Here is a 16,687-nt window from a genome sequence, read left to right as displayed (position 1 = left end):
TAAAAAAAAAAAAAAAAATCCAATTTGAGGGAATTTAATAGTTATTTAATATGCCCACCCTAATTATGGACTTCCTTCCTTCTTGCTCATTTTGGTGTGTTAACTCCAGGACCAATCTGAAATACTGTCATGGCACTCTCTTTTTAAATAGTTTTGATTCTTTTGTCAGATGTATGTGTGCGTCTCTGGGTTTGTGTGCACATGCCTATGTGGTTTGTTTTTATTTGCTTTTTCCTTCCTCAGATTTAGACGACATGAGAATTGGACAATAATAGGAAGAAACAAGCTTCTCGGGAACAAGATTTTAAATAATTTTTTTCCACGTGGTCATTTTTATTGATGCAGAAACAGCATTTCACTAATATTCAACACATTTTCATGATAAGTCACTTGATAAACAAGGAATAGCAGGTGTATTGGTTAGCCAGAGCTGTCACCACAAAATGTCACAGACTGAGTGGCTTAAAGAACAGAAATTTATATTCTCAGTTTGGGAATATTTCTTAACTGATAGCGTCTCCCCCTGCTCATCTTTCTGGATGCAGGGATACATCTGAAGGTAGGCAACTCAATCACAAGTGGGCATTTTCACTGCACAGTGTTCCCATTAAAGAAGAACTCAGGGACATTACTGAGTTAAAAATAATGATGCTTAATTAGATTTTTACCTAAAAGAGACAAGTAGCTGCTACAGCTGCTTTGACAATATGAATGCCTTGGGAAAAACAATCTAGGTTTGTAGAGAACCGGGTGAAACCCACAGAGATTTGCAAGTAACCAGTTCCATATTAAAAAAATATATATTTAAATGCTTATAGTCCATTTCACCTCTCCCATCCCTTTCACACACTCTTTCTGTTTTCACGCATTTGTTCCTCATTTTTTTCCCCCTGAACCTCTTCAGAAAACACAGAATTAAGCAACTGGGATTTGGAGACTTCACACGGTCCCATCACTCTGCATGCTAATCATGTTTCTGAGCTGGAAAGACTGGCCAGCATTTCCAAATCTTACAAAGGCATTTGTCAAGAAGGGTCCGCCTGCTCTTCAGGTGTGTGGCCCAAAGCCTTTGAGATTTCATTAATAATCAACAGCTGGTGCCACCTAGTGTCTGTCCTTTCCATTCATCAGTGGAATCAAATAAGAGGACTTCCAAGTCACAAACGAAGCAGCCTGAACTACAAACAAAAAAACCACAGTTTGGGGGAGTCCAGTGGCTGATTTAAATTACACTATCTTCATTGAAAGGAAAACCTTCTTTTTTAAAAGTAACTATGGTAACAGGAGTGTGAGGCTAACAGGAAGCTCGAATTTTTCTCACAGGAGACAATTCACAGAAGGAGAGTCCCACTAAATATGTAATGCAAAAGAGTTTTTCCAGACTTGAATTGTCACTTAAGATGGTAATAAAGTTGGGAAATATTGCTGACAGAAAACAACTGCATTTTAAACAAAAGTATAGACATAGGTGATTTTTGTCAACCAACCAAGAAATAACCCTCTATCATCTGGATGCAAAATTCCCTGCCAGTCTTTGAGCTTCCCAAAGATTAAACAAGTACTGTGACAGGCTGTAGAAAAGCACATACAGCACTCAGAAGTATGAAGAGGAAATAATTAGGTTGTCTGAACCACACTATTGAAAATATGTTTGCTGCTAAAGCCATACATCCAGAAAGCTATTTTCTTTCATGCTCTATGTATGGATTATGGATTTTATATTCACCTACACTCATGTATGCTTCAAGGTTAAAAAGTACTCATCCAAATGTATGACTATCTTTCAAAACATAAGTTAGTTATTAATTTGGGTGAATCCAAGTAGTATAATTAGCCCATCAGTTTCTAAGTGATTCACCACTACTTAAATACATGTTGGTTTAAGTCACTCTTTCTAAGAGAAATACGTAATTGAAAAACATGGACTAACATTCAGGGAAAAAAGTTACATAACAGCCAGCAGTGTTCCTTGACCAGACCGACTGGGATATTACAATTACTACAGAAAAGACACAGCACATATGAGCAATACCGTATACACCGAAAGGTCATACTAGATGTTCATACATGAAAGCCTATTAACTTGGATGATTTAGCTACTCAGGTTATTGGAGAGACTGGGCAGAGAGCTAAAAGATTCTGTATCATATAATTAACAACCACACTTTTCACATTCTGGAAAATCTATTTCTATATTATTTGACATGTGTTTTAAACAATCACTTGTTAAAAACAGCTTTGGATGTTTTATTTTCGTGTTACCCTAGTGGTGATAAAAATTATTTCAATATGTTCGGTCCGATATATACTCACTAACGTATCCCCATGACAGCGTCTGAAGACAGAATATGGAAACGATGCATAGTTTCCACAAAAAGCTTAAATTGTTCCCCTTTTCCCAAAAACTTTATTTTTGGAGCCAGATACAGTCGAGGCTCCTGCTTCATTTGTTTAAAAGTACTTATAAGTGTAATCCAGTGACTGTATGAGAAAGAAATATTGCAAAACAGCACAAGGGTGCTAAAAATTGTACGCAGGCAAAAGAGAATGTAAGACAAAACTCATTAAGGCTTCAACATAATTAAATAAATAAGTGCTCCCATTTTCACCAATTTATCATTTTCTGTCGTTTTTCATTAACAGCTTTCAAAAAGCCCTATCTGAAACAAGCTGATACAGAGAAATTAAGAGCAGTAATCAAGCGAGAAATGATAGACCAGCTGGGTCGACATCAACTTGGCAAAACGTGAATACAGTTCAATAGCTGAAACAGATGCTGGAATTGTTGAAAAACCCTGCAGGAGATATTGATGTATTTTCTTCATAGAATGCAGAATGACTGAATAAATGTCAAAAGCTAAAAACTGACGAGGAGACAAGACTGACAGCCAAACTCCTTATAAAACAGGAACGAAGTGTAACAATTTCCAACCTATCCAAACATTCTATACGTCCTCATTTCTCTCAATCTCTGAATATGCCAAGAGCTCAGTCAGTCCTTGTAAGTAAATGTCATGTAACTGAGCTGGGGTAGATTTCCCCCATAGATCTGCCCCCCAGCCCCCGGTCATCCTCTACCTGGAGAAACCCAGATTCTTGAAAAACACTTTATTCTAAAATCTCCTAACACGGATTTCTATCCCAGAAGTGCTTTCCTGAGGTTGGAGGCAAGCACACCCCCCCCCCAAATCTAACACAGCACAAGGAAATGTTAAAATCCCTTCCGTAAAAGCAACACTGTTTGCAGAGTTTGAAGAGCTCGGCAACAAACCCCGGCTACCAACAGCTGCTTGTTCAAACATATGCTTTGTCATGGTCAGCTTCTAATTGGATTCATAATGATGTAATAGCTTTAATAATCCTACCTTCCATGCCCGCTGTTTTTCCTGTCACTCCATCACGCCAATAAGTTGGCTGCTGTAACAAATCAAGATAGTGCAAAACAGCATCTTTCTCCTGATTCTGTCATCCTCCTGAAAGCATTCTATTACTGCCGACTGCTGGGAACCAGAAAGTCTATTTGAATTCCAACAGCTCCCCTTTCGCATGATTCAAGTTAGGTTAGGTGGGCATGCCTAACATGATTCTCTCAGTCATTTATTATGCAGCTGCTACAACGTCGGTGTGGTAACCACTCGGACTATCTGATACGTCAGTCGAACAAAACCTACACCTCGGAGCCAACCCGGGAGCAGCGTTCTGCATTTAACGAGCATTCTTCCTGCCTAAAAAACCGTGCATCTGCAAATCGCTTTCAGTATCTACTCGGTCCTCTGTACAGATGCAAAGCCTTTGGATTAACATCTTTTCGTAACTATACCAAGAGTCGAGTTCCTTTGCCACACATCCTATTATTCACAGTAGAATTCCGGCTGATTTTCACTTATCTTCACAGCCTTTTAAGGGTAAAAACTCTCTTTTCTGATTGTACTTTTTGAAATGAGGATGCTGCGTGCTCAGCTCCACATCTCTGCTTTATTATAAAATATAACGTGCACTTTCTCAAATGGAATTTGCCCCTGTGATTCTATGGAAAATTTTCTAATAAGAGGATTTTTTTCTAGAAAATATTTACTTTGCATATTGGAGACATTTAAACTGCTTCTGTTTGTTTCTCCCAGGAGTGGACTTTATACTTGATATTCTGACTTACGGAAATTCCTCTCTTTAGAAAGTAAGGAATTAAATTAGCTGACTCTCTAACATAACTTGTTTACCTAGTAAATAAGTCTCATTGCAGGAAAATGCATTTTGCGTTTTAAAGATACCCATGCAAGAGGCAGTATTTTTTTAAATTAAAATAAATATCAGAGAGATGATGGCAATTGTATCCAAAAGTTCTAAGTATGCCTTTCTTGGGGGATTAATATTTATACTTTGAAACGACAAAACAAATATTTAAGTGTTTTCATGAGAAAAATACTTTAAAGCGGGGAATTGATGAAATCTCCTTTCCCTTTCAACCATCTATCAGATAAATATTCGGTTCTGTGGAAGAGCTACTGCCCAGCCCCACAAACAAGTAAACATGTGGTCGGGACCTACATTATGAAAGTATAAGCAACAATTTATTTAGCATATGTGAGATATAGGCCAATGTGACTCTTCTACAATAGTGTTTCCCTAAAGGGTGTTAAAGTGGTGTGTATGTGTGTATATCTACATTTTCATTATTCTAACTCCACTTTAATTTTTTAACAACAAACACCAATCATCCCTACATATCAGGACATAAATAATAATCAGTAACTTATGGTTTATAATGTTTAATTTATAAATGCTAGAAAAAAACCCAGAAAAACAGAGTCCACTTGAACCTACCAAATGTTCTCTAAAATAATATACACGCAGTTCCATGTAATAATTGTGAAAACACTGGATTACAATTACAGTTATTTAAAAAAAAAAAGTCTCTTTCGTGGTTAGCCTATCTTAGTGGTTGTGAAGAGGATAAATAAACATCATGTGGTTTTGTTTCTACCCTTAGCCTCTGCTTACCTCTGCAGCTTCAACTCTTGCCTTCACGCTTTATTCCAGCCACAGTGAACTTCTTTTGGTTCTTCTAAAAACGCTGCAATCCTACTGTCTGAGAGATACTGCATCTCTTTTTTTAAAGATTTTATTTATTTAGTTAGTTGAGAGAGAGCGCATGCACATGAGTGTTTTGGGGTAGGGGGTATCACGGGGGGAGAGCAGAGGGAGAGGGACAAGCAGACTGCTTGCTGAGTGCAGAGCCCCACATGGGGCTCAGTCCCACAGTTGCGAGATCGGTGAGATCATGACCTGAGCTGAAATCAAGAGTCGGACGCTTAACCAACTGAGCCTCCCAGGAGCCTCTGAGAAATTGCATCTTCTGTTTCACCTTTCCATAAGCTCCCCTCACTTTTGATTGCCTACCTTCCAACCAATCTTCAGTTATCAGCTTGGAACATAATTTGCTATGTGAGGCATTTTTCATCCCCTAGATAAAATTATGTTTCCCTGCTATGCAACTTCATAGCACCTTATACTCCGTCTTCATCATAATGGCAAACGCTTATACAACAGAAGGTGGTAGGCACTGTTCTCACATATACAACACACACACACACACACACACACACACACACGCATATGTGTATTTATACACATGTATGTGTATGTATGTGTGTATCTATCACTACCATATTGATACTTTCATTCAATCCTCATATTGAACCCATGAAGATGACAATTTTATACACACATGTGAAGCATCTGAGGCTCTGAGAAGTTGAGTAAGAGTCACATGACTTTAATTTTTTACATTTCCCGGTATACTACTAGTTCTTGAGACTGGATCACATGTGTCTCGTCCAATGTTAAATTCTAATGTCTCGTGCGCTCTTTGGAAATTGTATTCATCATTCAGTCAGTAGAACCTGCTTTGGGCAATGCACTGTAGTAAGCACTGGTCATATGGTGAAGATCAAAATGGATATGGATCCTATTTTCATGAGGCTTATGCACGAGGGCAAGACCTCTAAACTTAGCGTCCAAGTGTCCATGGATGGAATTCAGATATTAGCCTCTAACACAAGTGTAGCATTATTTTCACTTAAGTTTGTAGGTTATCAAGATAGTAGCATTAGCAATACCTGCAATTTTGGGGCACTAGTAAAGTCACAAATTTTCATATCATTTTAGAGATGCTGTATAAATCCCACAATTTTTTTGCATTTATCATTACTTTGAAATTGCATTGTTAAGTCTACCACTGTATTGTGTTATTTAATGTGTGAATAGGGAAGTATGTATACTATTATATAACTTAAAATATTTAGAAAACTGTTTCAATACAACTGGTTTCTGTGTTATAATCTTCATTATTTTATGTTGTATATTTAAATGGACTTCACATAAGCTGTGCCACCTGTCAAAGGCCTTAAGGTGTTAGGGCTTTAAGCTTCACCAGGTGTCAAGGGATCTATGCTATGACCTCTGGCCAAAGAGAACAGGAGAACATAGCACACTGGTTAATATCACTGGCTCCCAAGTCTGACAACTTGGGTTCAAAACGAAGATCCATGACTTAACACTAATGCACTATAGGGCAAGTTACTTATCCTCAGCGTACTCTTCTGTAAAATCACAGTAATTCATGCTCTCAAGCATTCATGCTATGAGGATTAAATAAGAGAATGACAGTAAAATACTTAGTACAATGCCTGCCACCTTTTGAACTTTTAATGGCTGTTAGATATTATTAGGGAGAGGGCCAGATATGAAATTATTACGACAAATAAAAACTGTGAAAGAGATATGAAGGATTTACAAGGACTTTTCGATTAGGAACTGGAACTCTTACACATTGCCAATGGAAATGTAAAATGGTCAAAACCACTTTCAAAACCAGTTGTGCAGTTTCTTAAAAAGGTAAACGTAGACATACTTTCAAGAGCCATCCTTTCCATTCTGACAGAAACGAAAGCATATGTCCATCAAAAAAGTTGTATATGGACATTCACAGGAGCTGTATTTGTAATGACCCTGACTTTAAACAATCCACATAGTCATCATGTGAATGGATGAAGATGCTGTGGTGTATCTCTACAATGTAGTACTACTTTGCCATGGAAAGGACGGGAGTCCTGACACATGTACCGCCATGAATGAAGTGTGAAAGAATTATGCTCATTAAGAGAAGCCAAACAAAAACAGTACATACTGTACAATTTCACTGATACAACTGTAGAAAAGGCAATGAATCTGCACTGATAGTGAGCAGGTAGGTGGTTGCCTAGTGAAGGCAGGGATGAGGGACAGGCAGGAGAGGTTACAAAGAGTCATGAGGACACTTTGAGATAATGGATATTTCTACTATTTTGATCGTGGTGATGCTTTCGTGAAGCTTAAGAGATATCAAAACATATCATGTTGTACATTTTAAATACATATGGTTTATTATATAACAATTACACTTCAAAACCTCTTATAAAATCCTCATTCTTATTAGACCTTAGATCATTCAGATTAATTCAATTCAAAGGTAGAATACACTAACATCACTTTCTTAAAAGTTAATCTACAAACTCCATAATAAAATACGTATGCTCTAAATAATTCTAACAACTGCATTTAATAATCTGGAGCATCCCAGGAAAATAATTTTCCCCACCAGCTACTATTTATAGCCCTTTATGCCATCACTGAACAACCTGGAAACGGACTTTTCCAGTAACAAAGAAGAATTTTGTCCTATTCAACATACTTTGTTTATTTACTGTAAGCAGATAAGCCAGTAAAACAAATAAACTATTAGGCTGGTTATAAAAGAGTAAGCTGCATAAAATCTAAGGTATGAATCAATATTACCTTGTTGCCATGTAATTCCATCATACAGAAAACCTTGGCATAAGCTTCCTTTGTTAATGATTAAATACTACAGGACCACATTTTACAAGTTATCCTCATTTCATAACAAAGGATATCATGTCAAACTCTTAAGTATTTCAATGGGAAGATGACTGAGGAAGACCGAATAGCATCCACGCGACAGTAACACTGAAAACAATAAAACACGTTCCCTCATTAAATTTCCCCATATGCTGTGCTAAAAGTGTTGAGGTGGTAAAAAAAATTTAGCCAGACCACTGAACTTTTACAATTTATTACCTCAGTGAAGTTACAGTTGGATCAGTGAAAGGCAGAAAATCTTTTTCTCATAATTTGAATCTAACACTGTCTCTGTCCCCAATCTAGATTAGCCAAAAGATGTTAGATATTAAGATGTTCAACACACACACACACACACACACACACACACAGGCACACACATGCAAGATCATGTCATGGTCTCAAATCTCTCCAGCGGTTTCTCGTCATCCTCAGAACAAGAGTCCTTACTATACCTGCAAGACACTGAGTAATATGCCCCTCATACTTTCTCCTGTCTTCTCCCATGCCTCTCCTCATAGCTCTCCTTCTTTTTCTCTAATCACACTGACTGGCCTTATTTCTTTTCAAACATTGCAAACTTATTCCCACCTTGGGATATTTTCTTTAGTTGATCTTTCCAACCAACAACATCCTTACACAGATATTCCAAGGGTCACTCCTCTTCAGCCAAGCCTTTGCTCAATGTCATCTCAGCATAAATTCCTTTATTTTTATTTTTAATTTTATTTTATTATGTTAGTCACCATATGTCATTAGTTTTTGATGTGGTGATCCACGATTCACTGTATTTGTATAACACCCAGTGCTCCATGCAGTATGTACCCTCCTTAACGCCTGGTGATGGGCATAAATTCCTTTCTAAACATCTCTAAAATAACATTCCCTGACCTGAAGTCTTCTCTTTCACTTTGCCTTGCTTCACTTTTATTTACAGCACTTAAATCACCATTTGGCATCAAATTACTGATTTCAATAATTCATTCAAACATTCATTAAGTACCTCCTTTATTCTAGACACTTTGATGGGTGCTGGGAATACTACTGTCCTCATAGAGTTACTAGTTTTGTGCAAAAGATAGATACTGGACAAATAACCAAACGTATGCCTCATTTAAGAAGTGGAGTGAGAGCTACAGGCATAAAAACATTTTTAGAAGTATATGATTGAGGAACAAATTTTACCAAAGAAAATTCTTTTTGAATACGGAACTAAAAGATTTCTGGTAATTATACGGGTCAAGGGGTAAGGGCGGAGAGTACTACAGGCAGAGGGAATAAGGCAGGAAATCATTCAAAAACCGTAAAAAGTCCACAATGACAAGAGTATGGTGAAAGACAAAGAGATTGAAGCATGATGAACAGGACGGAGGTCTAGATATAGGCAGGGTTTAGATTATGAGGGATTCCTTGTCAGCTGTATTAAAGATCCTGGAATTTATTCTAAGCACATTGGAAAACCACTGAAAGGAAGTAAGTAAATTAGTTACATGATCAGACTGTAGGTCAAATATACAAGGCTGAATGTACTGGGGAGAATGGATTAAAATGAGGTGGTGATAATTCTAGAGGTACAGACGGAGCTTGTTAAGAAGCAATTTCAGTGTATCAGGCAACATAATTAAACTAAAGAGCTAGCAAAAAAGACAGAAGCAGTGAGATTCCAGAGACATTTAAAAGGGAGAACTGATAGAACGTGGTGATTGATTGGAAAGAGAAGCATTCAGGGATATTTACTCCTTGAGTAATTTTCAACTTGAGCAACTGAGTGACTGATGGCAGTATTTTCTGGAAAAGCCAGGTTGATGATGGCTTCAGTATTGTTTCTGTTGAGTTTGAGGACCTTGGGAGACAGGCATTCAAGCAGATACATAAAGGAGGACGCACCTAGATATTAGGGTCTGAATTTCAAAATACATAAACATCTTAGATTTGTCAGCATGTGATGGTAAATAAAGCCATAGGTTTGAAAAAACTTAGAGATGGAATAAGCCATGAAAAGAGACAAAAGCCTAGGATGGCACCATGAAGAACTTAACAATTAATGACTGATGAAAAAGAATGACTATCAAGACTATCAGGATATTGAGAAGGAATGTTCAGAGATAAGGGGGAAAAAACCCAATAATGAATAGAGTGTGGCATTCTGAAAGTTAAGAGGGTAGAATGTTGAAAGAAACAAGTATTATCAACTTTATCAAATGCGATTGAGCGGGGCATCTGGGTGGCTCAGTCGATTAAGCATTCAACTCTTGGTTTCGGCTCAGGTCATGATCTCAGGGTTGTGAGACTGAGGCCCTTGTCGGCTCCACACTCAGCGTGGAGTTTGCGTGAGAGATCCTTTCCACATCTCCCTCCCCCACTACCCCTACCCCTGCTCATTCTCTCTCTCTCTCTCTCTCTCTCCCTCTAAAATGAATAAATAAAATCTTTTAAAAATATGATTGAGAGATGAAGTAAGATGACAACTAAAAAGTTCTGGGTTTACTTCCATATCCTGGCCCTTGTAAATAATGCTGCAGTGAACAGAGGAGTGCATACATCTTTTTGAATTAGTGTTTTCATTTTCTTTGGGTACATAGCCAGTAGTGGAATTACTGGATTGTGTGTTTTTTCTGTTTTTTTATTTATTTATTTTTTTTGAGGAGCCTCCATACCATTTTCAACACTGTTTCCTTTATTTCTCTACTCTGCCTTTTTTGTTATTGTTAATTATTGTACCTCTACACACAGCAGATTTTACACAATTCATTGCCGCTTTAAACAGTCCGTTGTGTTTTTACTTACCCATTTATTATTAGAGAAGTTTATTCATTCTTGCCCACCTGTTTTGTTTTTTTTGTTTTTCTATCCAGGGTAAGTTTTCTTCAGCCAGTAGAATGCCCCTTAGAATTTACACTGGTTTAAAAGGGTACTGGTGATTAATGATCCCAGCTTTTGAATGACTGAGACCACCTTTATTTTGCCTTCATCTTTTTACACTTTTCTACTTTGAATGATTATTGATCCACACGCAGTTGTAAGGAAGCATATAAAAAGATCCTGTGTACTCTTTTTTTAAAAGATTTATTTATTTGAGAGCAAGAGGTGGGGGGAGAGGGAGAGGAAGAGAGAGAATCCCAAGCAGACTCCCTGCTGAGTGTGGAGCCCAACATGGGACTCGATCTCATGACCCTGAGATCATGACCCGAGTCAAAATCAAGAGTCGGACGCTTAACAGACTGAGCCACCCAGGAGCCCTGATCTTGTGTACTCTTCACCCAGTTTTCCCCAAAGGAACCACCTTGCATACCTATAGCACAATATCATAAACAAGAAATTGACAGGGAGACAGTCTTACTCAGATTTCACCAGTTTTACAGGCATTTCTTCTCTCTCTCTCTCCCTTCTCTGTGTGTATTTTGTTCAAGGAAATGTTATGCACATGTGTGTTTCATGTGACCACCACTACAGGGAAGACACAGAACAGTTCCATCAGAAGAATTCTTCAGGCTACCCTTTTACTGCCATAGCCACTGCTCTGCTAAATTTGTGACTTCTAAAGAAATTAGGGGGAAAAAAAAAGAGAACATAAACCCAAAGGAAGAAAAAGGAAGAACATAATGAAGGGCAGAAACAAATGATATTGAAAACAGTCAACATAACAAGATAATTCTTTGAAAAAAAAAGTAAATTTATAAACTTCTAGCAACAGTGACAGTAAAAAGAGAAGACACAAATCATCAGTAATATATAGATCCCAAAGCCATTAGAAGGATACTAAAAGAATTCGATGAGTGATTTTATGCTCATAAATCCCACAACTTAAGTGAAACAATTCCTTAAAAAACAGAAGCTACCAAAATTCAACCAGGATGAAAGAGACAACATGAATAGTCCTGTGCACATTAAAGAAATTGAATGCATAATTTAAAAGCTACAGGAAAAGGAATCTCGAGGCCCAGATCATCTTACTGGCGAGATCTACCAAACATTTAAAGAATTAACACTGGGCACCTGGGTGGCTCAGTTGGTTAAGCGCCTGCCTTCGGCTCAGGTCATGATCCCGGAGTCCTGGGATCGAGCCCCACATTGGGCTCCCGGCTCAGCAGGGAGCCTGCTTCTCCCTCTGACCCTCTCCCTTCTCATGCTGTTTCTCTCTCGCTCGCTCTCAAATAAATAAATAAATAAAATCTTTAAAAAAAAATAAAGAAAGAATTAACACCAATTCCGCACTCTTCAAGAAAATAGTAGAGGAAGATTACTTCCAAACTCATTTTCTGAGGCCAATATCACCTTAACATTCAAAACTAGGAAAAAACAAACAAGAAAGCTACAGACTAATATCTCCCATGAATATAGATGCAAATTAACAAAATTTAACAAGTAGAATTCAGCAATATATAAAAAACAATTATACACCATTATCATTGGAATTATAAACTCACAAGAAGTTACCAAGATAATTCAGAGAGGTTCACTGTATCCATCACCCAGTTTCTTGTAAGAGTTACTTGTTAAATATAGTACAATTTCAAAACCAGGAAATGAACATTGGTACAATGTGTATGTGTAGTTCTGTCATCTTATCACATATGTGGATTTAACACCACTGCAATCCAGATACAAAATCTCCATTATCACAAGTATCTTCCACTGCACTATTCCTTTGTAGCCACCCCCATGCCATCTCTGCAAAATCTGTAACCCATGGCAATTATTAAATTGTTTTCCATCTCTCTAACTCTGTAATTTCTACAATGTATATTAATGGAATCACAGTATGTAACTATATGAGGCAGGCTTCGCCCCCACACACACTCAGTATAATATGCTAGATCCATCTGATTTACCAGTAGTATTTTTTATCGCTGTGTAGTATTCCATGGTATGCATCTACCCATTTTGTTTAAACATTCACCTATTGTAACACATTTTGATTGCTTCCAGTTTTTGACTATTACAAATAAAGCCACTATGGACAATCATACTTTTGTGTGTAGATGTATCATTTCATTTCTCTGGGATCAATGCCCAAGAGTGCAATTGCTAACTCAAACAGCATTTGCATACATTTCATGTTTCTTTTTAAGAAACTATCAAAGAATTTTCCAAAGTGGCTGTACTATTTTACATTCTTATCACTAATGTATGACAGATCCAGTTTCTCTGCATCCTCTGTCAGTGTGTGGTACTTGCATTTAAAAAACTGTTTTATTTAGCTCTTCTGTTAGGTATGTAATGATATCTCACTGAGGTCTCAATATCCACTTCTCTGATGGTTAGTGGTGTTGAACATATTTTCATGTACTTATTGACCATCCCTACCGACCATCCTCTTCGATTAAGTGTTGCTTCATGCCTTTTGTCCATTTTTTAATTGGACTGTTTTTCTTAAGTTTTCAGAGTCCTTCACATATTCTAACAGGTTTTTTTTTTCAAATATATGGTTTACACACATTTTCTCCCTGTCTGGAGAGTTTTTATTTTCATCTTTTATAAAGTCTTTCACAAATCAATTTGTTTTATATTGTGATTAAGTCAAATTTACCAAGTTTTAAAATGTTTATGAATTATGTTTTCTATTGCATGACTAAAAACTCTTCAGTAAGCTCTGGATCCCAAAGACTTTCTTCTATGTTTTATTCCAAAGGTCTTCTAGTTTTACATTCACTTTGAAGTAATTGTTTAATCAGGTATGAGATTTAATTCAAGTTTTGTTTTTTTTCTGGTCTATGGGTATCCAGCTTCTCTAGCATCATTTGCTGAAAAGACCATCCTATTCCAATGAACTGCTTTCACAATTTTGTCAAAAATCAGTTGGCTGTACTTGTGTTAACTTTTTTAAAAATTTATTACGTTCAATTAGCTGAGATGTCCTTCAACAGATGAATGGATAAAAGAAGATGTGGTTCACATATAAAATGGAATATTACTCAGCCATCAGAAAGGATGACCACCTACCATTTGCATTGACATGGATGGAACTGGAGGGGATTATGCTAACCTGTGTTAACTTTTCATTCTCTATTCTATCCTTCCACAAACAGCAAACAGTCTTAACATGACTATTTAATAAATCTTCAATCAGACATAGTAATACCTCCCACTGTATTCTTATTTGTCAAGATGGTTTTAGGAGTGTGTGTATTTCATCTAAATTATCAAATGTATGATTTCCGAGTTTTTGATAGTATTCCCTCATTTTCCTACTGATGTTTTCAGGATCTTTAGTGGTATTCCTGATATTGGTAATTTGTATCTTTATTCTTTGTCAGGATTGCTAGAGGTTTGTGTTTTATTATTTATTCACCTTTGTATCATTTTTTGCTTCACTGAGTTCTTTTTTTGTTTTCACTTGCATTGTTTTTGCTCTTCTATTTCATTTCTCCTGCTTGCTTTGAGTTTATGGTGCTATTCTCTTTTCTCATTTCTTGATATGGGAGTTTAGATTATTGAGACTTCTCTTTTCAAATGTATCCATTTCATGGTATAATTTTCCCCTACAGCACAGCTTTAGCTGAACTACAAAATTTTCCTTTATTACTTTCATTCAGTTCAATGTATTTTTTTATTATGTTGTGTTAATCACCGTACATTACATCATTAGTTTTTGATGTAGTGTTCCATGATTCATTGTTTGCGTATAACACCCAGTGCTCCATGCAGAATGTGCCCTCTTTAATACCCATCACCAGGCTAACCCATCCCCCCACCCCCCTCCCCTCTAGAACCCTCAGTTTGTTTCTCAGAGTCCATAGTCTCTATTTTTTAAAATTTCTCTTCAGACTCCCTTCTAGACTCATGAATTATTTCAGTCTCTTGTTAGTTTCCACATGTTTGGAGATTTTCTTATCTTGGATAGTGATATCTAGTCTGACCAGAGAACACACTGTGTAGAATTTCAATTTAAAAAAAAAATGGTTGAGGTTTGTTTTATGGCCCAGAATAGTGTCTACCTTATTGTGTATTCTGCAGTTGTTGAGTGTTCTGTAAATACTGAATGGATCCTGCTGGTTCATGGTGGTAAGCCCGATATACCTGAAGATCTTCTGTCTAGTTGATCAGTTACCAAAAGAGGGGTTTAACGTCTCTGACTGTAACTGTGGTTGTGTCTATTACTCCTTCCAGTTTTTATTTCACCTATTTTGCAGCTCTGCTGTTTGAAGTAAACACATTAATGATTGATAACTCCTCCTGGTATACTAACCCTTCTGCCATTAAGTAAAATTTGTCTCTGTTTTTGTAATTTTCTTTGTTCTGAAGTTGACTCTATTCGGTATTAGTTTAACCAGTCTTGCTTTAATATATACAAGTATATCTTCTTCTAACTTTTACTTCAACCTACCTATATCATTATAGTTTAAGTGAGTTCATCTAGATAGCATATTGGAGGATCATCCTCTCTTTATCCACTCTGCCAATATCTGTAATTATCTTAATTAAAACTGTTTACACTTAAGTTAGTTGTTAATGTGTTACGGCTTAAGTTTGCCAACTTATTACTCGTGTTTGTTTTCTCTGGTTCTGTTCCTCTGCTTTTCATTTCCTGCCTTCCTTTGGGTTACTTGAATAATTTTTAGTGTTTTGTTTACTATAGTGCTTTTTAGTGTATCTCTGTACAATGTAATTAGTGGTTGTTCTAGGTAACACAATATACATGTATAACTTCACAGTCTACTGGTTTTGCTTCCTATTTCAAATGAAGGGCAGATATTTTACTTCCACTTAGGTTCCTTTACCACCCACACTTTGAAAATATAATTATCTTAACTGTTTCTTCTACACCTATTAAGCACTACATCAGGTGGTGGTGGACCTTTTGCTTCAACCATAAAATGTGATTTAAGAAACTAATGAGAAGGCTAGTCTATTATCCTTATTTTTATCTATTTCTATGTTCTTTTTTCCATTCTGACCTTCTAAGCCTTTTTGTTATTTCTTTTCTGTTTAGACAACTTCCGTCTACTCTTTAAGGGTAGGATTATTAACAACAAATTATCTTAGTTTTCCTTCAATGGAGAATGTTTTTATGTCCCCTTTAACTCCTAAAGGGAATTCTTCCTTGTCATAGAAATATAGTCCATAATCTCTTCTGTTTGAATCCTTATGCTTTGGGTCCTATTAATAATTGTTTGTTCCTGTCATATATTTAGTGCTACAACAGTGTTAGCTGTATGAATTCATGTTCTTTCACTTTACTCATATAATCACTGCCTTAATTGATGCTCTGATAATGTTTCTTCTGTATACATTTTTTTAACTTGGTTTTTCAAAGTAGGTACTAGAATATCTGTTCAATTCCCTTATAAAAATTGGTATTTATGCATTAATCAAATAAGTACCCGTTGAACACTTATGATATACTTTGGCACTTAGAAGATTCGTTTTGAAGTTAAAAAAATAAAAAACCTCCTTTTATATTACACTGTAGTCAAGAAGAACATAAAGAAACACACAAAACAGCTTATTAATTATGAACAGCAAAATATAATTAAGTTCCAAAATCACAGGTATTCTCTTTCCTCTCTTTAAAGACCCCTTTACATAAAAAATCTATTCTAAATTCCCACCTGCACATCCTATGGGCAATATTTACTTGAGGAAGTAAATACTATTTACTTGAGGAAGCTATTTTATCTAATTCAAAGTTCCTGCTCATAATTTTATAAAATTTTTCTAAATTCAAGGAGATAATATATATGTACTTTTGAGTACCAAGGTTCACTTAAGACCTAAAATATGATGCATAAATGTCACAACTAGTCATAAAAGTGACAAACCAAAGGCCCAC

At 36.4% G+C, this 16,687-nt stretch overlaps 1 protein-coding gene across 1 annotated transcript in view; it reads right to left on the bottom strand.

The window, feature by feature from the left end:
* The window catches only part of DMD (dystrophin), a 2,222,747-nt gene extending 2,219,258 nt beyond the window's left edge, over positions 1-3,489 (bottom strand). Inside the window, exon 1 of the mRNA XM_073901937.1 lies at positions 3,366-3,489. Coding sequence (XP_073758038.1) covers positions 3,366-3,372 — 7 coding nt within the window. The 5' untranslated portion in view covers positions 3,373-3,489. The remainder of the gene's footprint in view (positions 1-3,365) is intronic.
* Between the last annotated feature and the right edge of the window lie 13,198 nt (positions 3,490-16,687).

Source organism: Callorhinus ursinus, unplaced genomic scaffold (assembly GCF_003265705.2).
Source record: "Callorhinus ursinus isolate GAN/ISIS: 27379988/994484 unplaced genomic scaffold, GSC_fseal_2.0 scaffold16, whole genome shotgun sequence".
NCBI classification, from domain to species: Eukaryota; Metazoa; Chordata; class Mammalia; order Carnivora; family Otariidae; genus Callorhinus; species Callorhinus ursinus.
This window is presented reverse-complemented; position numbering and strand designations above follow the sequence as displayed.